The following is a 27,716-nucleotide window of genomic DNA, read 5'->3' as shown; positions in this document are numbered from 1 at the left end:
TTTTATATTGTAGTTTCCCTTGAGTAAGTTGGAATGTTACATCGTCAACATATGGAAGAAAAGGCAGTGCCAAAGCTTCTTTAACTAGGATGAAGACTCTTAGAGGTGACCTAAGCTCTTTGTTTGTTATTGGAACAAGAATGGCCCCAATAATTGGTGGAGGTTGAATTGAATCTTCTTAGTGTAAGGAGGAAGGATGTCACGAGTCCATCTTTGAGGTTCTGGCTTACCCTCACAATCTCTCTGGTGACATATCAGTGAGGTTGGAGTTTTGTGTGATTCTTCTCCAACAGCTCATCATTCAGACGTTTAAATAAAGTGTTTGAATGTTGATGGATGTTTCCATAGGCGACGATAATGATCCTTCTCAAAAGGAGTCGTTCACAAAGTTGTGAAGTTAGTCAGATTCATGTGATATCTAGGAAGTATAAGAACAAGATTTGGTTCTATATCTGGCCTTATATTTTGATGATAACATTACATGATATCTTAGAGAACAGTTTAGTATTCTAACGGTTTTTGTCTTGTGTGTAGCTTTTGCTTACATGTTATGATTCTAAAGAAAAGGCATGTGATGTCATCAAGTTCTGAACTCAACACACTCTGACTCTTGAAGAAACCAGCGGTGTTTACAAAGACTAAGTCAAGTTCAAGAATGCTTTTATAACAATGGTTCAGATGAACGTTAATGATAGAGCTTATGTTCGTGACTCGTGTGGAAGAGATTCTAGAGACTCCTTTAGCTCTATGTTTTTGTTGTCCAAGTTTTGAAGACAAGGTTTTGGAAGAACAAGTTCTAAAGATTCTGAAGACAAAGATTTTGAAGACCAAGTGCTGAAGACTCTAAAGACAAGGTTCTATATGAGCAAGTTCTGAAAACTATGAAAACTTAAGCTCTGAAGTTTCAAGTTTTGGTCCTTCTAAGCATGCAACATCAATAACTATCAGAAGCCTTTGAAGATTAGAAGATAAGATCAAATTTGGTTTACGTGAGGAAATAGTAAGAGGTACATATGTTTCCACTATCCGAATAGGATGGCGCAAGGACTGTACTACGATACTATGTTGTCGACCACTCCCTAACTGACCATTATGGACAAAACATCTGAAATTAAGTATTCCAATTCTACCCTTCAACGGACTTCTTTTTGGCTATAAAAGGCAGACTTAGAAGATTGAAGAAAATGCTGAACTACGATCAAGATACAAAGCTTTCGCTGAAATGCTGCATAATTCTCTCTTATTATTTCTTTGTAGAATTTTGTAAAGCAAGTAAACTTTTATTCGTTAACTTGCAGCAAGTGAGATTTTGTTCATATATTTTTAACACTTTTGTGTTATTTGTTTGTATTCAAATTTGTGTAATCTATTTTCAAGAAGCATCCTTGTAAGCACAACTCTTTGTATTCACCTTGTAAGTTGATTGTTCCTTGAGAGACTAAGGTATAGTTAGAATTTCTCAAGAAGATATTGACAGGTAGTCTTTGTGGTTTGCAACATTGACAGTTGGTCTTTGTTGTGGTTTCTGTAATCAGTTCGGTTATAGTGGATTAAGTCCTTGTTGAGAAGACAAAATCACCTTGACGGATGGACTGGATTCACTTCGTTAATAGCGAACCAGGATAAAAATAATTGTGTCATTTTTTTGTTCTTGTGTTCTTTGTTTTTTACTTGAATTTTTTTTATATTTTACCTTGAAACCCGATTCAAACCTCCTTTTCTTGTGTTTCACGCCTTGAAGAAGGGTGGTGCTTGCAAACACTTTGGCGCCCAAGTAAGTATCTATCAGAAGCAAGATGTATTTTTTGTTTTAAAGAATGAGCATCTGAATTTGACATTTGTCTCCTCTTTTATAGTTGAGCTATATGATTTTTAGGATCTAGAACCTTCTTATGCAATATAGTTGTCCAACAAAAAAGACATGTGTTGGAATATTATGTGTTCGGTCATTTGACCCTCCTCCTTCAGCCATTTTCCTAAATTAGGCGCTTTTTTAGAGCATGTTCTCGCTTGTTCCTGAAGTCATAGAACCTACACTAACTATATCATATAGCATTGATTTGACCACATGACAATGATCGGATCTTTATATCATTGGTCCTCTAGTCTATTTAGAAAAAATAATGGGCATGATAATCACTTTCTTATCCTATTAAATATGTTAGTGGCCCACAACATAAATTTTGTGAAATAATTTATTTTTAAAAACTTTTTTTAAACATTAAATTATGTTATTATTCATATGTTGTTTTTCAATTTATTCAATTCATTAAATTATGTTAGTATTATTCATATGTTCGTTCACCATCCACCATGGAAATCCGGGTCCCATAATTAATGTACGCTTTTGAAATTTTCTTGTACAACCATTCATCCTTTCCTTTCCTTCTAGTCTTTTAGAACTTTATCAAACAAAGTTACATTGACTCAACCAAATCGGAGTTGATTCCATCAAAAAGCAAACTGAACAAGAAAATTCTTTTACATTGAATCCATCGAAAAAAAGAAAACTTCTATGTTAGCAGTTTCATCAGGGGACCACAAGAATAAATTATCAAATGAAATGAAACAATTTTTACATATATAAATAAATAAATACAAAACCCAAAATATTCTCAATTATCAAAGAATAAATATTTTATTGTATTCCCCTATCCGTGAGAACAAAAAAAACAGTTGAAGTTGAAGCTAGATTTGATGATTTGTTAGTAGTAAGTAGCAACTATCTCTTCATTTGTTTTCAAATAAAAAAACCATGATGTTTGACTTTCTTTGACCTTATTTAGATCAATGTTTTAATCATTGTTTTGTGTTTCATTGATTTTGTGTTGTTGTTAGGATCATGGCTATGGTTCTAGATGCAGTTATTGGAAAAGTAGTGGATGAACTATTGAGTTCAGTTGTTGAAATGAAGAACAAAGCTTTGAAGTTCAAATCATCTCTAGAAAGATTAGAAAAAACTCTCCAGTCATTAGCACCATTGATCAATCAAATAGATGAACTCAACAAGAAACTGGATCGACCGGCTAAAGAAACCGAGAGACTAATCAAGCAAATGAAAGACGGGAAAGAACTAGTCCTTAAATGTTCTGATCAGGACAAATTCCAGTGGTGGAATTGTTGTTACAAGAAGGCGGAATATCAAGAGCAACTTGAAGAGTTGGATGGTGAGATTAGAAGATTCTTTGAGCTTGATTTGAGAGCTCAAGATGCGAGGAACGGGTTGGAAGCGCTTTTGGAGATTAAAGAGTTTCGAGCTGAGTTTAGAAGTGCTGGTTTGAGGAATGAGAGGATTGAATTGAGAGGTGTTTGTTTTCCACCTCAACCGCCGGGTTTTATTGTTGGGTTGGATGGTCCTTTGAATGAGTTGAAGATGAGGTTGTTGAAGGATGAGGTTAGTGTTTCTGTTGTTACGGTTACTGGTTCTGGTGGTTCGGGGAAATCTACGCTGGCGAAAAGGTTTTGTTGGGATGAACAAGTAAAAGGTATGTTTGTGTTAGTGTATTTTAGTTCTCTTTGTCAAGTTATATGTTAGTTAGTAACTTAGGAATGAAGTTAAATCAGTCTTTACGTAAAGCATAGCTCAACTGATAAATGTCGATATTGTTAGTAGAATATTGTCTCAGATTTAAATCTAGAATTTTACTGTTGTGTGCGTCTAACCGCGTATGATTTTCGGGTAGGTAAATTCAAGGAAAATATCTTCTTCATTACATTTGCAAAAACACCAAAGCTGAATGCTATAGTGCAGAAACTGTTTCAACACACTGGCTATCAAGTTCTTGATTTTCAAAGTGATGAAGACATGTTTAACCAATTGGAACAATTGATGAAACAGATTGGGAAAAACGGCCCGATATTGTTGGTCTTAGACGATGTTTGGCTAGGATCGGAGTCACTTGTTGACAATTTTGTGTTTGAGATTCCTAACTACAAGATTTTGGTGACATCAAGATTTGCAATCGGAAGATTCGGACATCCATTTGTCTTGAAACCTCTTTCGGAAGCAAATGCTATAAATCTGTTTAAGCATTCAGCTTCCTTAACTAAGAGCAACTCAGATATTCCAGATGATGTTGTGAAAGAGGTGATTTCTGATTTTCTATTATCTTTGTTAAACTACAAAATTAGCCTTTTCGCTCCTTCCTATGATATAAGTCATTTTTATATACAAAACATGTTGCAGATAGTAAGAGGTTGTAGCGGTTCTCCCTTAGCGCTTCGAGTGAGTGGAAGATCGTTGAGTAATGAACAACAGATAGTTTGGCTTAACAGGGCTAAGGAATTATCAGCTGGTGGTACAATTCTTGATTCTAATACAGACGTACTTTCGTGTCTCCAAAAGAGCTTAGATGTATTGGATCCCAAGTCCATGGAGTGTTTTCGGGACTTAGGCTTATTTCCTGAAGATCAAAGGATCCCTGTCGCTGCCCTCATTGATATGTGGGCAGAAATAAGGAATGAAGACGACGCAACTGCAATGGAAAGAATCTATAAACTGGTTAACCTCAACTTAGCGGATATTATTGTCACAAGGTATGATTCTTAAATAATAGTTCTCTCATTGTTGTCTCGAAGATTAGACTCATAACATATCTTTCTTTTGGCCATTTATTAGCAACTGGTTTATGTTTGATTGATCAGGAAAGTTGCGAGTGGCACAATTGACTACAACTACCATTATGTTACGCAACATGGTCTTCTTCGTGACCTAGCCATCCGTAATAACAGCCAAGAGCCCGAGGATAAGAGGAATAGGCTCATAATTGACACGAGTGCAAATAATATTCCCTCATGGTGGACTTCAGAGACTGAATATCACATTGCAGCTCGCGTTTTATCTATATCAACTGGTTTGTCCATCTTTCTCTCTTCAATCTTAACGCACACTACAAAAATTTCGGTTTGGCCTAACTCTACTGCATACTAATCGTCAGTGTTAGTGTCTGTCTGTCCGTTTTTTTATCAATTTAATTAGTAATTTGTGAAAATATAATGAATGTTACAAATTGATAGAGTTCTTTATAGTAATTCATTATTGAATTTTTTTGCAGATGAGGAATTCCCTTCAAAATGGTGTAACTTGCAACCAACTGAAGTCGAGGCTTTAGTCTTAAACCTTAGAGAAAAGAAGTGCATACTACCAATCTTCATGAAGAAAATGCTCAAACTAAAAGTTTTGATAATCACAAATTACGATTTCTATCACGCTGAATTTGGTAATTTTGAGTTTCTCGGTCATCTATCAAGTCTTAAACGAATCAGATTAGAGAAAGTCACGATTCCTTTCCTCGGAAAAACAATAGTACAGCTAAAGAATCTTCAGAAGTGTTCTTTCTTTATGTGCAATGTGAATGAAGCATTTAAAACTTGCACTATCCAAGATTCAGAAATTTTTCCGACTTTGTTGGAGATGAATTTCGATTACTGTGACATGGTGGAATTGCCAAATGTGATTTCTTACATTGTATCCCTAAAGAAGCTTAGTATTACAAATTGTCATAAGCTTAGATCACTTCATGAAGGAATTGGAAAATTGGTTAATTTGGAATCACTAAGGTTAAGTTCATGCAGTGAATTACAAAAGTTGCCAGATTCAATCACAAATATGCATAGGCTAAAGTTTCTTGACATCTCAGGATGCATAAACCTTAGTCAGTTGCCTGAGAATATTGGTGAGTTGGAGAAACTAGAAAAGGTGAATATGAGAGGTTGCTCTAGCATTAGTGAATTGCCATCATCAGTTATGGATCTTGAGGGATTAATGCATGTGGTGTGTGATGAAGAAACTGCTGAAAAATGGGAACCTTTTAGGACCATTCTTGGTGATCTAAGGATAGAGGTTGTTCAAGAAGATTTCAATTTAGATTTTCTTGATAATCAGTAGTAATGATGTTTGTAATATTAAGGAAGTGATTGAGAAGTGCAAACAGCTATTAAGTGGCTGTAGAGAATTGCATTTGATTTTGTTGATGGTTTAGAAAGATTGTCTTTTGGTTGAAGTTATCTGAATGACAAGTGAGAGTGTGGAAATATAATTGCATAAACAAATGTTATTATTCATATTTTAGTTTGCATCTTATGCGTGATACAAGAGATAAGAAAGAGAAATAATGATATATATTTTCTACACAAGAGATTAATCATATACTAATACAAGAACAACAAATTGATATGTCCCTCAAAACAACATGGTTGGCATGTCTACGCCTCATAATGTGTCCCATCTTTTTCAGATAAATTATAAATAAATGTATCAAATAAAATTGCAATCTTCCTTATTTTATGAAATAATGTAGCAGAGCTTTAATTATATATTCAAAAGTATGTAATTCTAAAAATCCAACCCAAAGGATAGAAGCCAAAAAGAATAGGCGTTGCATGCAGAAGAACAAAGTCGAACCTCATTCGGTCGACTGAAATGTAAAAGGCTGAAAAAAGATCTATTGGGCTTGAGAAACAAAAGTCCAAAATAAGGAGTGAAAGCCCATAGATTTGAAAGAAGCAGTTAAGAGGAGTTTTGGAGGGAAAGACCGGATGAAGAATGTGGAGGTATAGGTTGGAAGTTACGTGAAAGAACGTGGATCGATAACCTCTATGGAGTAGCTAGTGTTATGCATTATAAAGAAAGTGTTTTGTACATAGTTTAGGGGTTCACAATTTATAAACGCCTACACGCTCTACACTCAGAGTACCCAAGCTAAAGAGCGAAATGAATCAAGCAAGGGCTATGTATGTTTGAGCCATCTACTTTTCCGCAAATTTTAAATGTTATGTCATTTACTTTAAGTTCTCGTCGTTTTCGTTCTTTGTTTATTGTTGGTTTGATTTCACAAAAGCACTTTATTGCAAAACTTCTATTTTAACGATCAGGTGAGTCGAACGCCTGCCTTTACCTTTGTTGGTTTGTTTTTCACAAGAGCCTTGGTGAAGGCGCATCTATCAAACTCTCGAACGTGTCGACGCCGTGTCGACGCTATTATAGAATTGAAAGACTTTCCATCAAAAAACCCTTGAAACACAGAAAACATTATTTTGAGATTTTCTGGTCGATCTCGCAAGTAACCTTTAATAAGAGACTAGCAAAGTTTACCAAATCCAAGGTTAAACAGTAATGAAATGACCTTCCATTGACTATCTTCACGTTTGGGATTTTAGTATAAAAGTAGTCAAAAGTTTTATGGATCAACATTGTTGAGAATCCATGGATGAGAGGGATAAAGGTCATATTAATCACATGAGAGATAGAGGGCATATGAATACTCATGTTGTAACATTGTGAAAAGTTTATTGAAAAGATAATAAAATGTGTATATCATGATTCTATTTATAAACTCAATTGTCTAACTAATTGAGTAACTAACACTTAACTAATTTCTGACCATCTAACTAATTGAACTATTTTAACAAACATCAAATATAGTAGAATATGAGCAAAAAGAAAATAGAATTACAAGAAAAATAACTTTAGATAGAGAAGTGATGATAAAGAAACCAAGAGGAAACATAAGTTTATGATCTTTATCAGGGCCGGCCTAAGGGCCAAGTCACCTAGACTAGGGTTTTAGGCCTCAAACGTTTGGGCTTAAAAAAGACCTCAAATTTTTTTATTTTGTTATAATAATATATAATGACACATTATAAACATAAATTATCATAGTTAAGTTGTTAAAATTTAGGTCTCTTTTTCTTTTGGTCTTGAATTCAAGTCTTAGCAACCACAAAATTATTATTTTAAAATACATTTTAAAGGTCTCATTTTAAAATTTTCTTTAGGCCTTCAAACGGGTTGGGCTGACCCTGATCTTTATTTTAATATGTTTTTAAAATTTCAAATGAGAAAAGAGAAGAAATAAAAAGACATATTTCTGTATTAACAGATTTTTGGTCTTGTTTGCGGATCCGTTTGTTAATGGATCATATATTGTGCCCGTTAATGTTTTGTTAGTTATAAATATAGTTTTTCTCTTATTTATTAGACACAAGTTGCATAAAATAGAAATCCTAGTGAGAAACAAAGGGTAAAATTTTTTAGAATTATATTTTTGACATCCTTTTTGGGTTATCAAAGGGATTGATAAACACTTTGAGTTTGTGTGATTCTTATATTGAGAGTTGGAGAGATTGAAAAACACTTGAGTAGAAAATAAAGTTTTTTATTGGGAACTCCAAAGACTATTTTCTTGTAACTCATATTGTAATTTCTTGTAACAACTTTTGAAATATAGTAAGTTGAAGAGCCACTCTCTCCTAAGTGTGGATCGATTTGATCGAACAGGGTAAATAAATTTATTGTATTTTGGCCTATTAATATTTTTATTGTTTGAGACCATTTGTCTGATTGCCAGTGTTCTTTGTCCCACACGTCGATTTTTTGATGTGGTTGAACTCAGGCCCGACCCTCTCCAAGTGCTGGCAGTGCTGTAGCACTGGGCCTCACAATCCTAGGGGCCCTAATGTTATTATTTATTCATTATAAAATATAAAAACAAAAAAACGTAAACTAAAACATCAAGATAGGTTTCTTTTATCTTCTCTATGTTTCTCTTATGAGTTGCCGTCAAAAAAGAAATCAAAAGCAAAACGCCACTACCAACTAAACGACACGCCGACAAACTGCACTGTAAAGAAACGGCGCATGCACCATCGTAACATAACACCACAAAATTATCTTCCACAAGTTTACGAAATTACGACGACGTTGACAGAGATACGGAACAACGAAAACGGCGCCGACGTGGTGTATTAATTTCTCCCATTGCCATTTCTCTCTTCTGTGGTATGTTATTTTTCTTTTTCATCCTTTCTTCAACCATTGTAGCAATTGCTATTGATTAATTAATTGCAACATTTGTTACCTGTCAGTGAATAAAAGGAATTTGAAAAGAAGAACAATTGCAAGTCTTACACAAGCTGAGAAGACCGAGATGGTGGATAAGGTCAGAAATGTCATTATCTTGTGCCTCAGAGATAAAGTATTAAGGGAAGTAGCGAGAAAGATATATGCAACTGAGATATGGGTCAAACTTGAATTATTAAATATGAATAAATCACTGGCTCACATGTTGTGCCTGAAACAACAATTTTATATTTTCCTATGGTGGAGAATATAGATGAAAAAATTGAAGACGAGTATAACACTCTACTCTTGTTAAGATCATTACCTAGATCCTTTGAGCGCTTTAAGGAACCCCCTTCTTTATGATAAGGAAGGAACTATCACTTTGGATGAAGTCCAAGCGACCGTAAGATCAAAGGAATTATCAAAGTTGAAAGATTTGAAGATTGACGATAGTGGTGAAGGCTTAGGTTTATCAAAAGGAAAATGTGATAGTAAAGGGAACTAGAAAGGGAAGAGATCCAAGTCAAAGTTCAATTCTAATTTTTTAATAAGTCTAAGTTTAAATGTTTCACTTGTCATAAAACCGATCACTTAAAAAAGATTTGTCCTGAAAGAGGGAACAAGGGTGACTATGTTTATGTTGAAATTTACTCAAACAAAGATGGTTATGAAAGTATTGGCGCACTCGTGGTAATAAATTTGATAACAAAGAAAACTTGGGTTATGGACTCCGGTTTCTCTTATCACATGTGTCTAAGAAAGTAATATTTTGAAACTGTAGATCTGAAAGAAGGTGGATTCGTTCAACTTAGAAACAATAAGGCTTGCAATGTTCATGGTATTGGTACAGTCAACTGTAAATATTCGATGACCGTGAGTTCCTTCTATGCAATGATATGTTCTCGAACTTAAGCAAAATTTATTATCCATAAGCATGTTTGATGATCTAGGCTACTGCATTAGAATTGAACGTGGCGTACTGAAAATTCCACACGGTGCTTTAATAATGGCTAAATGGTCCAAAATATGTGAGTTGTATATTTTGGATGGTTCCACTATTATTGGTCATGCATCAGTATCTAGTGAAGACCTTCTTGATAAATCTAGGTTGTGAAATTTAAGATTAGGACATGTCAGTGAAAAAGGTTTAGTAGAACTTGCTAAACAAGTTTTGATATGGTGTGAGAAATTAAATAAAGTAGAATTTTGTGATAATTTCATTCTAGGAAAACAACGCAGTGTCAAGTTTGGGAGTGATGTGCAGAATTTTGGTAGACGTTTTTAGTATGTTCACTTAGATCTATGTGGTCCGACAATGATTGCAACTCATGGGGTGGATTCTATTTCCTTTCTATTATTGATTATTTCTCTAGAAGAGTATGGGTTTACATTATAAAAAGTAAAAGTGACACTTTTGAAAATTTAATTGAATGGTATAGTCTTGCAGAATTTCGGTAGAATTTTTTAGTATGTTCACTTAGATATATGGGGTCAGAAAATGATGGAAACTCATGGGGTGGGTTCTATTTCCTCTCTATTATTGATTATTTCTCTATAAGAGTATGGGTTTACATTCTAAAAAGTAAAAGTGACACCTTTGAAAAGTTTAATGAATGGTATAGTTTTGTAGGGAATCAATTGAAAACTAAACTCAATGTATTAAGAACTGACAATGGCCTGAAGTTTGTTTTAGAGAAATTTAATGAGTTTTGTAGGAAACATGTTATCAAGAGGCACATAACCGTTGCTAGAACACCTTAACAGAAAGGCTTAACATAATGCATGAATAAAACCATTTTGGAAAGTGTAAGGTGTATATTGCTAGGAGCTGAGTTACCAAAGAGTTTCTGAGGTGAAGTTGTTGCTACACTAGCTTATTTGATTAACAAATGTCCATCCATAGGAATAAACTTCAAGACATATATGGAAGTTTGGAGTGAAAAAACGGTATACTACTCAAATTTGAAGATTTTTAGAGCTTTGACATTTTCTCATATCAAACAAAACAAACTTGATGTTATGGCTGTGAAATGTCTTTATTGGTTATCCTGAAAGGGGTGAAAGGTTACAAATTGTGGAAGATAGATCCGGGTAGATTAGAATTTATCATGAGTATGGATGTTACTTTTGACGAGACTTATATGGGAATGAATTACAGAGACATGGAGGTTAAGGAATCAGAAACAAAGGTAGAAAAGACTTATTGTAAGTTGGAGGTTCCTACCATTGAGACTAAAGATGAGGAGGTAGTTAAGACTCCCATTTCCACTACTATTGAAGGGAAACATACAGTGTCTCCTAATTGTCAGTTGGCTTGTGATAGAGTTAGGAGGGAAATTGTACTACCTTAAAGGTACAATCATGTTGATCTTATTTGTTATGTTTTTAAAGTGGATGAAGGGTTACAATACTCGAACCAAAAACCTTCCGGGAAGCACTGAAAAGGTAGTCAAAGATGGTTAATGGCGATAAATGATGAGATGAATTCACTAATCAAGAACCATAGTTAGAAACTTGTGAGACTAACTAAGAAACAAAGGGTGGTTGGATGCAAGTGAATTTTCAAGAAGAAGGAAGATATTCCAAAAACAGAAGAACTAAGGTTTAAGGAAAAAATTGTAGTAAAGGGTTTCACTCGGGTAGAAGGGATTGATTACAACGAAATTTTTTCATCCGTGGTAAAACATTATTCCTAAGAATACTTTTGGAAATTGTAAATCAATATAATATTGAGTTATAACAGATGGATATTAAAACAAATGTCTTACATGGAGACCTTGAAGAGACAATCTACATGGAACAACCTAAATATTTTGCAGAAGATAAGACTAAGGTATGTTAGTTGAATAAATCTTTGTATAAGTTGAAACAAAGTCCAAGGCAGTGGTATCATTGATTTAATGAATTTATTCTTAAACATGGTTTTGTAAGAATTTATTATGATAGTTGTGTTTATGTTTTGAATAGGAACGATAAAGTCATTATCTATCTTCTTCTATATGTTGATGATATTTTGATGGCAAGCTCTAGCAAAAATGATATCGATAAGCTTAAGGAGATCTAGATTGGTGAATTTGAGATGAAAGATCTTGGTGAAGCTGAAAGAATTGTGGGTATGGATATCACGAGAAGCCGCAAGAAGAGTGAATTGTGGGTATGGCTAAAGTCGCGAGGAAACAAAAGGCATCATGAAAAGTTTCCACTTAACACCTTGGTGATTAAAAAATCGAGGCGTATAGTTATATGGACATGGGTTTGAACCCCAGAAGCTACACTTTTATTATTTTTAAAACTAGCGTATCTTTTATCTTAAATTATTAAAAAAACTGAGGGATATGATTATTTTATTTTATTTTTAAATTTGCTATATTATTTACCAAAAATATTACATTGTTTACCCAATATTACATTGTTTACACAGAATATTAAAACTAAAAAAAATTCAAATTCCCTAGAGCTCAAGATAAAAATACCTAGGGATTTAGATAAAAATCAAATTCTCTTAAGATTTAGACTTTAGATATTTGAATTATTGAATCTTGGGGAAAATCTTTAGTTGGATCTTACATGCAATTGTTTCTGATGAAAAAAAAGGTAAGATAATTAACATCAAAAATCAAATAATTTTTGTTACAATAAATATTTAAGAAAACAACCCTTGAACCCATAAATTTTTTTGCTCTTGCAATCCATCATAGAGAACATTTCCAAGCGTCCTTAGGTTTCAAGCGCTTCATATGATTCATTTAGGTTAAATTTTCAATATTCAGTATGCTTTTACAATAGATGTCTCTTAGGTTTCATACGGATCACTAATGGCAGCGTCTTGGGCGTTGACAATCATTAAATGGACGACAAAGATTTGTTAAGGCCGATTTATATAGTATAGAAAAAAACGCTTAACTATCACCTTAGTCATGACTAAATCACCGAGGTGAATGCACATTTTATTTTTTTAATTACATTGTTTTCATAGAATATTAAAAATACATTGTATGCAACAAATCTTCAATGATATCAAGATTTAGATGCTAGAGGGCCCATGCAAGATGCTAGAGATCAGTTTCCAGGGCCTATGAGAATTTTATTTTCTGCACTTGGAATCCATCCCAGAGACATGTTGTAGCAGTGGTAAATATTCCCTCTCTTTGAGGCGACTTCATATTATTAAGGATCAGAGTAAAATCTGTTTAACAAGTGTTTTTATAGTAAAATGTGATTATTATTATTATACCCTCAGTTTAACTATAAAACTGAGGTAAATTATCATCTTCTTTAAGATATCACCTCAATTTTAGATTAAAACCTAGGTGAATAATTCTTTTTTTATTTAAATATTACATTGTTTACACAAAATATTAAGATAAATTATTTACAACAAATCTTTTCAAAGGTTAAGCTCCCTTCTTTGTGTAAGTTGAAGCTCCCTTCTCTGTTTAAGTTCCAACTTCTAATAGAATGATGCTTGAATGTCAGAACTTTGCTTTCAAATTCACCTTCTTTAGCAGTCTATTTGTTTGAAGAGAGAGGTTCACACAAGAAATGGCGTACTATTTCTTTGGTTGAAAATGCACAACAAATCTTTAGAGTAAGATTGATTTTCTACACTTGCAATCTATCAAATGAGCAAAAATACAACAACAACAACAAAAACATCAACACCATTATGTGAGATAGATTGCAAGAGCAGTTTTTTGTCTAGATAGAAGAACATTGAAGATTTTTTCTGTCTCGCAATCCATCCCAAAGAATGATGCATGCGAGTTTGGGGAAGCTTCATATAAGTAAGGATTTGATTAAAATATGTTTGATGAGTTTGGAGAAGCTTCATATAAGTAAGGATTTGATGAGTGCTTTTATGTTTTTCATATGTTTATTTAGTTAAAAAGGTTATGCCTCAAGCCCTAAAAAAAAGCCTTTTAAGCTTATCAGGCCGGCGTATTTAAATAAATATTGTCATACCCCAAATTTGTCCTACCCTATTCATGTGGCTTATGGTTCATGTGCATACATTACTTAGGTCATAACTCATATTCATGCATCCATATCATTGGTATTATTCAAAAAAAAAGAGCTCTATTGCAAAGAAGTTTGATCAGAGAACAAGGAAGACTGAGGTATAATCATATGGTTCTATGTTCATTGAAGTCCTCCTGGATTGGGGTGTCTCTCTGCTTCAAATCAGGGCATTGATTGAAGAGTGCAAGCTTGCAAATCATCTGGGTCGTTAAATTAGGGTTTCTTTGACCAAAGTCAACCAGTTGACTTTCTGGTCAACATTTAATCAGGAATGGCTTCTATGTGTGAAAGGGATTCTCATACTGGCTATGCGGATGTGTTTGTTTGATTGGAAGAGATTTAATCGGGAATTTCATCAATAGTCGGAAAAATCGGAACAGTTGACTTTTGGGTCAAAATCGGGAAAATTATTCAAATATTGACTTTTGGTGGAAAATTAATCAAGAAAAGTCGAAGAATGGATAAAATCGGGAGTTCAGCAAAAGTTGCAAAAAATAGTAAAAAGACAAAATTTCAACACTTAGAAAAATTTTGATGCCTTAAAATCTTGTTGAGCAGTCCACTTCAGCACCGGATTACACGTGGCAAACGACATTTTCCGGAAAAATTTCCAACATCAAAGTTGTTCCTCTCATGGAGGAGAACAACTTTTTAGTTGGACACTTTTTCATTTGAGGCTTGTATGAAGAGGTAAAGTGGTGTGAAGTTGCTGGAAACTCATTTGAATCAAGTCAAATTCCAGATCACCAGTCAGGTCATGACCTGGCATTTTCACAAACACGTGGCGTGCCAAATCTCCAGCCATTTTTAGAGCTCTACAGAAGTGCTATGAATGCAAACTTGGTATCATTCTCTTCTTTGCCATCTCCTCTATCTATTGAAACAAGAATGGGTACAATTGGACAAATAATGAGTGAGATACAAGCCTTCAAAGCGGTGCCCCAACCCTGACCAAATTCTGCAGGCAGCCATGACACAGAATTCTGGGCACGCAACGCATTTCAGCAAACACGTGGTGGGCCAAATGTCAAGGTCTATTTCTTCCTCCACAAGTCTCTATCTTAAACAAGCCCAGTTCTAAACTATTCTTTGTCATGTCCTCTATCCAATGAGACCAGTATCACTGATTTTGGACATGTATTGATCGAGATAGAGAGGCTCAAAGTACCACCCTCGCAGAGTCACAATCTGGCCATACGCATGGGACAGCATGCTGCTGGGCGTGTGCGGTGGTGATTGCATGAGTTCAAGGCTATTTTTCTCATACTTCCAAGCCTTATCTTGAGATATTTTCAACACCAATCTTGTTCTATCCCATTCCCTCTTTGATATGACACCATTCTTGCTTCATTTAACCACCCATGGCTTGAGATATAAGTGTCTAAAGTGAGCACCACGGCATGAAAGAAAAAAGCAAAGCAACACACAATTGCACCATACACATATTAAAGTCCCACATTGGAAAAATGGAAAAAGTTGTGTTGCAAGTCCCACATTGGAAAAATGGAAAAAGTGTGTTGCAAACTACATTTTTCAAGTCCCACATTCAAGAATCCAAATCACAATCCAATCATTGGCAATATAAATAGAAGCACATACATTCACAAAAAAGAGGAAGAGAAGAACAACTTGAGTCTCCCTTGCTTTAGGGTGCCACTCGAAACGTTCAAACTCTACTTCCATTCTTCACTACACTCTTTCTCTCTCTACACTCTCTCTCTCTACTCTTCTCTCTCTACTCTCTCTCTCCTCCCTCACCAAACTAGGTAATAAAAATAGTTTTTTCTTTTATTCTCTTTGATTGATTAATTGTTTTTTTTCTTTTAGATAAAAAAACAACAAAAATAATTTTCCTACCAACTAGTTTTTTTAAATTTCTTTTAAGTGACTTTTAATTAGCATTTTTGTAGAATTTTAATAAATAGTTTTTCATACAAAAAAAAACCATAAATAGATAATAGTCTTCTTTATTAATTCAAATTAGTTTCTCTATTAAATAAAAAATGAAATTGTTTGTGATTAATTTCCTTTATAGTTTGTGTGATTTTCTAATTGTTGTGTGAATATTTTCCATTGTGAAATGTCTAAAATGCCCTTGGTCCTTGATGTTGGTTTAATTGCTTTTTCCTCCCTATTTTTCTTTTAGAATATCCACAACATAGATTTAGAAATTAGGACTAGTTCCCTATTTTCATTTCTTTTTTCTTTTACAACATAAAACATCTAATAAATACTTGAATAAAAATCCCTTTAAAACATACAAAGAAAATACTTAAAACACTAATAATCAAAGTGAAAATCTTAAAAAGGGAATGGAAGCTTGAACATCCCTTGCTTTAGGGAATGTTCGAGTGCTTGGATCTCCCTTGCTTTAGGGTCCCATTCAGGCGTAAGTTCCCAACTTCTAAAAAACACAAACCAAAGAGTAACTCGAGTTTCCCTTGCTTTAGGGATTTCCTCGAAACACTCAAACTCTCTCTCTTTCTCTCCTTTCTTAAGGGCATTGTTATCTCCGCTCTATTGCATCCTAGGTCGATCCCTTATGCAAGAGCGCGAGCGTTAACTCCGCCCAACTAAAAAACACAAAAACAAACAAAACTATGAAGCCGAACTACGGCGCTCTGATTCCTGAAAGGGATACGTAGGCATCAAGTCGCGGGGCTTGAACGAGCACATTTGTAAATATTTCCTTCTTTTCCCCGTATTTCTTTTTGCATTCATTCGCATGTAGACATAGACATAGTACACACCCTTTAGATAGAAACAAACATAGGTGGATACCATCGAGTACAATGGGCGCGAGGGGTGCTAATACCTTCCCCTTGCGTAACCGACTCCCGTACCTTGATTCTCTGGTCGCAAGACCCTGTTCCTTCCCTTGTTAGGTTTTCTGATATTCCTTTCCCTTATGGGATAAATATATTGGTGGCGACTCTGTTCATTTTTCGCGAGCGTGCGACAGCTGGCGACTCTGCTGGGGATTACCTAAGCAAGTCGATCCTAGCCTGCGTTTGTTTGTTTATTTACTGGGTGTTTACTTGTTTTATGTCTATACCTTGTATATATGTTTGCATGCTTATTCTTTGCCTGCATATCATGTTTATTTCTGTTTGCACATCATGCATATGGATTATATTTTGTGTTCCCTGGGGTCTTCTGTTCTGTTTTGCAGGTGGGGGGTTTTTGTGTGGTAAAAGGCCCACTACCCAGGCCAGTGACACATAGGATTAGCGTGGATGCTCATGTTGACTCCCGTGGCCCTTGCTACGATCGAGTTCAACATGGGGTACCACAACTGGGCGAGGTTCTTTCATGGAACACTGTGTCTGGCACGCTTGTTGCCTCAAACCTTTTGTACCCCATGGGAACTGTAGACCCTAGTGACCATTAGGGACCACTTGTCCGTGTCTAGACTTCATACCCGTGAGATTGGGGTGGGACAGGAAACCTTGGCTCCTACATATCATTGCTTCTTCATATTTGAGGTTGGACCTTTATTTGGTCTGTTCTCATGGTGCTTGATATTCTGGTATTCAAAAAGGCGTCGAACCTTTGATCCTGTGACACTTGGCCTGTACAGAAGTTTCACCTCAGTTATTCAGAGGATTGTGTGGTGGTTACTCAGATCATACGGACCTTGATCCCATGCTTGCATTTCATAACATCATTATTTTATCCACTTCATTTGTGAGGAATTCTAAAGTCTATTTCCAAAAAAGAAGAAAAAAAAAAGAAAAAAGGAAATAGAAAAGCAAAAAAAGAAAACAAAAGATATGCTATAAAAAATAAAGCTTTGATTTCAAAAAAGATAAAAGAGAAGAATGTGTGAAAAGACTTTAGGATTCCTCGGAAATGAAACATTGCATTCATATCATCATACATGTCATGGTTCCGCATCAGAAGCTAATTGGGGTCCCTTTCAATCCAGATTTCTGCTTCATCAACAAATTTGACTTCCCTACATCTGTATCATACGAGGATTAATCAGAAGAGAATCATGGACCGTCTTGAACAAAATCAGGTTGAACTTCGTAAGGACATGGATGTTATGGGAGAAAGGATGACCCAACTCTTTGAGACCCTCCAGGTTGTTCTTCAAGGACAAGAAGAGCTAAGACAAAGTGTTGCTAAGTTGGCTAATGGTACTCCTACTACTGTTGCTAATGGGGGATCAAAATCTGTGCCCGTGGAAATTCCAAACAAGGAGGATTCACATCATGAGAACGATTCTGAACTCGAAGCTTTCAAGTTCCTGATTGAAGAAAATGAGAGAAAGTTCCATCTCTGGGAAGAAAGATTGAAGGCTTTAGAAGGTCGAGGCTCCTCTGGTTTAAATGCTATTGATTTGTGCTTAGTTCCTGATATCAAGATTCCTGCTAAGTTCAAAGTCCCCAGTTTTGAGAAATACAAGGGTACCACTTGTCCGATGAGTCACATCAAGGCATTTTGCAATAAGATGGCTCCGTATGCAGAGAATGATAAGCTTCTAATGCACTTCTTTCAGGATAGCCTAAGTGGGGCATCCCTTGAGTGGTATACGCGTCTTGAACGAACCCATGTCCGCACATGGGATGAATTAGCAGAGGCTTTTCTCAAGCATTACAAGTACAACAGTGACATGGCTCCTACTAGACTACAACTCCAAAGTTTAACTCAGAAGGTTGATGAGTCTTTTAAAGAGTATGCACAAAGATGGAGAGAATTAGCTTCCAGAGTCCAACCTCCTCTTTTGGAACGAGAGCTTGTAGACATGTTCATGAATACTCTGAAGGATCCTTATCTGAACATGATGGTTGGATGTGCTTCCTCTGAATTTTCAAGTTTGGTTGTCGTAGGAGAACGAATTGAAAATGCTTTAAAGATGGGTAAAATCCAAGATATGGTCAATATTCCTGAATTCACTGAAGAAGAGAAAAGTGAAACAAATGCAATTTCAGAGAATGGAGAAGAGGAACTCCCTGCTTATCCTCAGGTTCATGTTCTTAACTATCACCAGAATTACCAACAACAAGGTCCACGAAGGCCGAGGAGACCACCAAGGAAGATTGACCCGATTCCTATGACTTATAGTCAACTGCTCTCCCATTTACTCAATGAATCCTTGGTCGAATTAAGGGAGTCTAAGCCCCCCCCAACACCGATTCCTCAAGGATATGACTTAAATGCAAAGTGTGAGTACCATTCTGGGACATCTGGTCATTCAACTGAGGATTGTAATATTTTGAAACACAAAGTCCAAGATCTCATTGACTCCAAAGCGATATCATTCACTCCAAATGGTCTTCACATAAATTGAAAGGTTCATGGGGCTCCCGCACGAGGGATAAGCAAGACATACTCTTATCTTGAGCATTGCATCACTTGCATTGCTCGAATCCCTAAAGTAAGGCAAAAGTTTACAACTCTTGGGTGACTTCGTTGGAGTTTTCTTTTGAAGTAATCTGAAGTATTTGGAAAGAACTGCAAAAAGTATTCAAGATCAACAAGTCCAGACGGAGTCAAGCCTCCTCAACTATGGCAATCATCAATTCATTTTTGCATTTCATTTGTAATTTTCCTTGTTTTGTTAAATGTTTCTTCCATGTAAAACTTGTTTGTTTTTTAATGAAAATAAAAATGCATTGCATATGCTAGTTTCGAATTAATCCATTCGTGTTCACTCATATCTTTCTGTCTATCGATATCAAACTCTGGATTAAGCAAAAATATCAAAAGGAGAATGATGAAAAAATAAAAACGCAAAATCTAAAATTGTGTGCTTTTGAATAAAACCCCGCTGAGGATGTACAGGCATTGTTTCAAATCCCCAAACACTGGAGATATAAGGGAGATAGACCTTCGTTAACCCCTTTGAGCCTTGAAGTTGGAGTTTCTTTTCTATACAAAAAAAAACCCTCACATTTAACCCAGGGGCAGGGTAGCATTCAATTAATCTGATCGAGCATTCAGAATTCATCAGGAGTATGCATCCAAGGATACAACAATGGTTATCTTTCAAAAAGATTGAGGAAAGTCAATACTACAATGGTAATCCCTCATCAATCAAAGAATGAGGCAGTCACAATCACTCCCACAAGTCAGAGATTCAGGATCACACGACTTATTCAAAAAAGAAAGGATTGAAAAAAAAAGGAGCCCGCTAAGTCAACAACTTGAAAACAAGTGACTTAGGCAAAATTAGGGCATCCCGCTGGACTCCAAAATAAAATTCAAAAGAATTTGTCCAGGCAAAAGTTAGGGAAACAAAAAGAAAGGCAAAGCAGAAGCGAAAAACGAGGATTACAAAATAAAGGTCCTCATCAAAGGAACAAAGTCGTGTGATCAGACACCAAAAAACGAAAGTGAGTGACTGCCATGTCCAAGAAGACTTCATTGGTTCCTTAATTATCTCAAACTCCTCTTGAGGGATGAACGCTCGTATCAGGTTAAGTTGAATTTAGGACTGGAGAACATCACGAAGAATGGGTGGGTTAGGTTAGACTTTGAGCCTTAAATCCTTTCTTTCTAAAACCGTGAACCAGGCCACGTTACAACCCTTAAAAGACCTAATTGAAGCAGGGTTTATTTCAAAAGCAAGATTGCGTAAAACTGACTCCTAGATGTTTGCTTACCATTTATGTTGATATCGATATGACAAATAACTCAAACACTGAATGTCACAACTTTGTTTTAATAACTTTGATCTCGAAGCTAGCATAAGCATTGCATCAGGATTATCATCTTCAAAACAAATATCTTTTACTTGTGAATAAACATTTTACATCAAGGAAGATCAAACAACGAACAACTACAGAAAAAGTTGATCGATTCCATGAGCCATTCACTTCAAAGGCTGATTACTCCAAAGGGCAAGTTGTGTGAAAACTCTGCCAACTGAGGCATCCATTTAAGGTTCCATCAATCTGGGGCAATCAAGTCGAGGAACCTCTCTTGAGTTCGACCAATCTGGGGCAGTTACGTCGAGATTCGACAAATCTCTCCAAGGATCCTTTGGGGAAAATTCCTCCGTAAGTCACGAATCTTGGGGCACAATCTTCTGAGTCTTATTGCCTTCTCCCCGATTATAGGAGTTTATTTCTCCTGGAACTTTGGTTTCTCCCCAAGCACATGAGTTTACTTCCCATAGGAGTTGTTCCATTCCTCCGACCTGGTCTCCTTATCTAAATCTCTCATCCTCAACATGGTGAATCGAGGGAATTTCCTCAAATGCACCATCCCTAAGCAATTCAAGATGTAGGGAAAGTCAGATGAAGTCACCTCCTCCCCAACAAAGCTACATTCCAACCCTCAAGGCAGTTGCCAATGATCTTTGGTACTGTAGGGTTTTCCAACACCGATTCATATTGGCAGCTCAAGACAACAAGCAACGGACCCCAATAATCATGCTTCTCCATCACTCTAGCGCCTTTATTTGGCACTTTGCATATAGAATTCATTGCATATAACATTGCATCCTCAAAAGCGTAGCATTTCCATCAAGGTGGAGCATTACGCCATATAGAAAAATTCAAACATGCATACAAAGCATAAGCCAGATAATACAAATCAACATTCAATCAAGACGATGATACATCCCCACAGAAAAGTTGTCCTTACAAACTCTGATTGATATCTGCTACTACATCACAAATCTCCTCAAACCATGGTGCCAATACCTGGTATTCTCAATCCCAAAAAGAAATCTTATCTTCTCTCTCCTGTCTTTCTTCGTCAGAATGGTTATCTCCGAGGTTATTTCCCGTGTGCTGCGTGAAGATTAGAGTGTGATTGAGGGTGGGCATTCAACCCACCTCATTTTTCAATCATTTGAATAACCATACTTGGTGTGTGGCAATTCGAACGATTGCCGCTCTTGAAGAGTTACACCCCGCCTTTGGCCTGAGGGATTAATGCAATTCTTATGCTTCGCCAGCATCAACATCTTCGTGATTATGTCTTTCGATCGAGTCTAGTCGTCACTAGTCTCCGTGATCCCTTCCCCCGTATGGGAAAACTTTTAGATCCAACCCCTGTGTTGTGTATCCTTTGCCTTCCGTCCTGGCAAACCATTTCAAGACTAATTTCCAACCTCAGTGTTGATATTAATTCTTTCTTCCTTCGACCTCAGTGTTGATACCTTTCCTTTTTCAACCTCAGTGTTGACGCTTATCCTTTCCTTGCCCAACCTCTGTGTTGATGCCTATCACTCCTTCACCGACCTCTGCGTCGATGCCAATCGTCATTCACAACCTCAGTGTTGATGTTTATCTTTTCCCGTTCCAACCTCAGTGTTGATGTCCTCGACCTCGGTGTCGACGCCTTTCTTTTCACAACCTCAGTGTTGATGTCCCCCAACCTCAGTGTTGATATGCTCCAACCTCAGCATTGATGTCCTCCAACCCCAGTGTTGATGTTTATCCTTTCTTTCATTCTTGTGGATCGTAGGTCCGTTGACCTTATCCTCATCTTTTTCATTTCTTGTGGATCGTAGGTCCGTTGACCTTATCCTCATCCTTTTCATTCTTGTGGATCGTAGGTCCGTTGACCTTATCCACATCTTTTTCATTCTTGTGGATCGTAGGTCCGTTGACCTTATCCTCATCTTTTTCAATTCTTGTGGATCATAGGTCCGTTGACCTTATCCACATATTTTTAATTCTTATGGATCGTAGGTCCGTTGACCTTTGTTGCACCCCAATTTTTGACCTCTGAGATCCCATCATTTTCTAAGTGTTATGATCATTATTGTTATACCCCAAAATTCGCCCTCGTTCTTTTTTCAAAAAAAGAAGTCAACAGACTTCTGTCTAAAAATTTGGATTTTTATACAATCTTGGATTTTTATTTCATAAATATCCTGATTTTATGAATACTCAATTTTTAGAATTTTTTTTATACAGTATTTTGGTTCGCTGTTAAATTTATCCTTTCATAAACGCCAAATACTGTTTATCACTTCATACAATGTTTATTTGAGATTTATTTTCAGATAAATAATGCTGACGCAGTTTGTGCAGAATTAAAATTTGCAGGCGCGGAGTCCGGATTTCAGATTATGCTGGTAACAATTAAATTATTATTGGTTTTATTTCCCACTAATTTTTATTTTTATACTATATTATTTTTTTTTCAAAATCTCTTTCTTTCTTTTCAAATATCTTCCTTTCTTTTCAAATCTCTTTCTTTCAAATTAAATTCTAGCTTTATTCTACACCCCTTTTCTTTTCAAAAACCTACCATACTTTTTTTCAAATCCTACTACTATTCAAAACGGTAACACTCCACTCCCAACGTCTCTATCTCTCTCTTTTCACTCTATAAATACTCCTCATTTTTTTCATAAATTCTCACATCAAATTTCACTCATCTCCCAAATTTCTCAAACTTCTATCTCATAATTATTTTCTCTTCTTCCTCGGCAAAAATGGCAAAGTGGATGGATACACTTTTTCTTATAGTCATCACTATTTTTACGGTGATCATGTCCTTCTTCTGTCTGCATAGTCCTGAAAAATGCGGACCTGCGATGGTTACACTTCCGATCATCTATTTTCTGTTGTTCATAGCATGGATTATTAATCGTCATTTTTAAAGTTTGTTGTATCTGTCGCTTTCAAATAGTGTACCGTCTATTTTATTTGTCGTACTGTTCATTATATTATGTAATATTTGTACTGTTAGTATTAAATATTGTACTATCTGTCGTACGGTAGTTTAATTATCAAGATAATATTATGTGTGTTAAATATTTATTTTTCTGTGCATTAAATATTTATTTTCAAGGTTATTATCGGTATTTTCGTTCGCGTACAGTATATTTTATTTATTTATTATGTTTGTGTTTTTCTAACAGCTCAGGTAAATAAATTTTTCACCATGAAAAAAATAAAAAAAATAAATAAAAAAATAAAAAAAAACAAAAGAAAAAAAAAGAGCAAGGAGTCAGTTCGCCTCAAAAAACCGAGTTTACAGAACTGGCGACTCTGCTGGGGATTTGAAAAATCTTTTTAAAAGAGGGGTTACCTTAGAGTTTTTGTTCACTTTAATATTTGCTTATACTTGTTTATTTTGTTATTTTTTGCTATTCTGGATATATGTGTGGTTCTGTTACAAGAGATACATTATGGACAAATCCTAACCCGGATTAAGTACACATAAGAATTAGGTGGAGGGTATAGTCATGTATGGCATACAAGGAGTTCAGTCCTTAAAAAGCTGGCATGAGAATCCTTCCGCTCAGTGGAGGTTCCTTGTTGGTAGTATATGTTTAGCAAGTTCAGTTGCGAAGACATTATTGCTTTCATTGAACTGTAGGAGCTGAGTTGGCCGTAGAACCCCAACCCATCCTGGCCTTATTAGGTTGTGGCGCAGAAACTATTCAGGTGAAGACTTGGATTAGTTGTCATGCGGAGAGCCACACTCAGACGAGTTTTTCTTGAGAATATTGCTAGCTCACAAGTTCAGTTGTGCAAGCCGGTAATATCCGAAAGAAGAATGTGGACTCTGACGTATCAGTAGAACATGTTGTGCAGGTGATTAACCCCTAGTACTATCCCATGTTTGGTTCTTCGACCTCATGTTCGTGACGTTGAACTTTTGAACCTACCTTATGTGCACCATGTTTGTGTTACAATTTCTGTATATGTGGCATTCATGCATTCATACATTCATAAAAATCTTTTCCTTTGATTTCCAATGAACTCAGAGGTCTTTTTTTTTGTAAACATCGTAAGTTTCATCAAACTCAATGGATCTTGGGTGTTGATGGGGTGAAAACTCTAATCCACCAAAATGGATGATTGATTTTGATGATAACTTGATCAATGCTTTAATCCAATGCTTGAATGTTTGCAAATTAATATCTTAAGTTCTTTGAAACTTAAAAAATATAAACAACAATTGCATCATTTGCATACATACATTCAGGTTATCCATGAAACTTATCCTTGTCTGTCTCCATCTTTAGAGTTATCTATCTACCATCGAGTTGATTCTTCCTCCTCGAAATCCTCTTCCATAAGGTTTTAGGTCTGATCTTCATTGTCCTTTCCATCAAGGGGCAGCAGGCCATGATTTAGAAAGATGTTTCTTTACTGTTTGCATTTCCTTAATTGTGCTGTTTACTTTTAGACTTTGTTTGTTTATGAATGGTGATTTTAATGAAATGAGCATCGTATGTTTGAATTCATTTTCATCTACTATGTCTATGTTTATGCTTCTTTTACAAAAAAAAAAATCTATTTTGCTTTCTCTATCAAACTTGTGTTTTATGCAAAGATTGGAGGGAGGATGATGACAACGAAATACCCAAGTTGTTGAACTGTATGCTTTCAAATAAAACTTTGCTGACGATGTACAGGCATTGTTTCAATTCCCAAACACTGGAGAAATAAGGAAGTTAATCCCTCGTCAACCCCTTTGAGCCTAGAAGTTGGTGTTTCTTTCTATACGAAATAACCCACATTTTAACCCGGGGCAGGGTAGTTCCCAGTTAATTTGGTTGTGCATTCTATTTTAAGAGAATCATTCAATACACCTTTCAACAAGTGTTTTAATCACAAGCTTTCCTCCGCATACATCAAAGAAATGTTGAAGACGCCAAGCAAAAGCCAATGATGGGTCATTATAATCATTAAGCAGGATAGTCAATATCTTTCAACAAAAGTATCAAAAAAGAAAATCAAAGAAAAGCCTGCTAAGTCAAAATCAAAAAAAATGACTTAGGCAAAAACTAAGGCATCCCGCTGACTGTAAGTTCAAAATCAACAGTTCAGGAAAAAGTTAGGGATATCAAAAGAAAAAAGGAGAGATAAGTCAATAAATTCTTGAACCACAAAATGTTGTGACTATCAAAAGGAAGAAGTGACTGCCATCACTAAGTTTTCTTGGCTTGTGAACTATCATCATTACAATAGGTAAAATTCCAAAAGTCTCTTAGAACCTGAATGCATATTTTGAATTAACTGGGTTTAGGACTGAAGATCATCACGAAGATGGGGTGGGTTACAAAATTTTTGAGCCTTATACCTTTTATTTTTTTAAACCATGAACCTGACCACGTTACAACCTTCAAAAGCCCTAATTGAAGCAAGGTTTATTTTGAAAGCATACTACAACAAGGTTGCGTAAGCTGACTCCCAAGAGATTTACCAATCATTTATGTTGATACCATATCTTTGCTTTATCTTTCACATTGATTGTCTTAACCTTTATGTTTTGACCAGTGATTCCATTTTCTTTACAAAGTGACTTTGATTTCAAAAATATTTTTTGAGCATTGCATTAAAATTACCATTCTTGAATGAACATTTATTTGCGAGTAAGCACTCATCTTTAAGGAAGTTCAAACAGTCGAGAAACTTGGTTAGTGATCCTATCAGGGGCACGTTACTTTAAGATCCTGTTGTTCATATGTTTAATCAAGATTTGTTGATCAGAATATCCTCTTCAAGATGTATACTATGGCAAGTCTTCCCAACATTCATTTCAAGAATTGAATATGTGATCAGTTCATCCCCAACATAGTTCAACTGAAGCCATGATCAGTTAACTTGCAACAATTACTCAATCAGGGGCAATCTTCTTCAGCAATACTCAAGCCTAGTTTATCAGTTATTCTCAAAGGATAATTTGTTTGATACAGTTATCAGTGTGACAGGAAGTTTGTTCATGCATCTTCTTTCCAAGCGGATTTTTTTTTTTTAGAGTTCCTGTGTTGAGGAATCAAAGCTCCAATCTTGCCTCACAAAAGAGTCAATCCCAGTCGTCATGAATAACTACATTGCATTGAGCATTCATCATGCATAGAAAACTTTAACATCATGCATAAAAACAAAATCATGCTCATTTACATTCTTCTAAGGTCCTGTTGTTGTCAACATCTTACCTTGAGATCAAAGTCCAACTTACTTGGCACCTACCCAAACAAATTTATCCTTTTGATTCGTTTTGTCTGTATCTATCTGATATTCTTCATGATATGTCTTGTTTGTTCTGACAATTTTTCAGAACTTTGTCACCTTTTATTCAAAGCTTCTATGGATGTCCCAATTCCCAATAAAGTGTTATTACCTCATTCAATGTCACTCTTGAATGTCTCTGAGTTCAATCATGTTTTATCTTGATTGTCGTTTGATGCTGCTGCATTCATGGTTTATCTTAAAACGCTTTTGATATTTTCTTCTTAAAGTTCAAATCATGTTTTACCATGATTGACCTTGGTGTTCTCTAATCATGTTTTACCTTGATTGTCACTTGGTATTCTCTAATCATGTTTTACCTTGATTGTCATTTGGTATTTTCCAATCATGTTTTACCTTGATGGACCTGTGATCATGTTTTACCTTGATTGTCCGTTGATGATTACCCAATCATGTTTTACCTTGATTGTCATTCGATGTTGCCCAATCATGTTTTACCTTGATTGTCATTTGATGTTGTCCAATCATGTTTTACCTTGATATTCATTTTATGTAGCCACATTCATGTATGCCTCAGATATTCTCTTCTCAAAGTTCAATCATGTTTTATCTTGAAAGCTTATGTCGACTGTTTCTTTCTTGTGTGAAGTCTGATTCTATTCCTAGATGACGTATACCTTTTCCCTAGCGGAGTCTGTTTACTTCTCCCCATTGGTGTCCTGTTTCCATCTCGTAGAAATCATGTGAATTCATAATCATAAGCATTACATTGCATCTCAGGTTCAAAAATTGTGTTTTTTTATATATTTAAGTCTCTTCCATCACGTTAAAACGAAGATTTACAATCATCGTGTCTCCGGATAGAAGAAACTTAAATAGGGGCATCTGTTGCACCCCAATTTTTGACCTCTGAGATCCCATCATTTTCTAAGTGTTATGATCATTATTGTTATACC

The 27,716-nt window shown here is 35.6% G+C and overlaps 1 protein-coding gene across 1 annotated transcript; it reads left to right on the top strand.

Moving 5' to 3' along the window:
- The first annotated feature begins 2,366 nt into the window (after positions 1 to 2,366).
- LOC131639703 (probable disease resistance protein At5g66900) lies at positions 2,367 to 6,234 on the top strand. Its single transcript, XM_058910178.1, has 6 exons — positions 2,367 to 2,711; positions 2,839 to 3,485; positions 3,684 to 4,087; positions 4,187 to 4,536; positions 4,645 to 4,853; positions 5,055 to 6,234. The coding sequence occupies exons 2-6, from the start codon at positions 2,843 to 2,845 to the stop codon at positions 5,885 to 5,887; spliced, it is 2,439 nt and encodes an 812-aa protein (XP_058766161.1). The 5' UTR covers positions 2,367 to 2,711; positions 2,839 to 2,842; the 3' UTR covers positions 5,888 to 6,234.
- The last annotated feature ends 21,482 nt before the right edge of the window (positions 6,235 to 27,716 follow it).

Source organism: Vicia villosa, linkage group LG1 (genome assembly GCF_029867415.1).
Source record: "Vicia villosa cultivar HV-30 ecotype Madison, WI linkage group LG1, Vvil1.0, whole genome shotgun sequence".
NCBI classification, from domain to species: domain Eukaryota; kingdom Viridiplantae; phylum Streptophyta; class Magnoliopsida; order Fabales; family Fabaceae; genus Vicia; species Vicia villosa.
Note: the sequence above shows the minus strand (reverse complement) of the source record. Positions and strands in the feature narration are given on the sequence as shown.

What these genes read in the sequence shown, in the direction of transcription:
- LOC131639703 (XM_058910178.1), top strand. Translation starts at nt 2,843, where the DNA reads ATGGCTATGGTTCTAGATGCAGTTATTGGAAAAGTAGTGGATGAACTA. An exon ending in TTGGGATGAACAAGTAAAAG is followed by an intron (nt 3,486 to 3,683) that starts GTATGTTTGTGT and finishes ATTTTCGGGTAG; the next exon opens with GTAAATTCAAGGAAAATATC. An exon ending in GCGGATATTATTGTCACAAG is followed by an intron (nt 4,537 to 4,644) that starts GTATGATTCTTA and finishes TTGATTGATCAG; the next exon opens with GAAAGTTGCGAGTGGCACAA.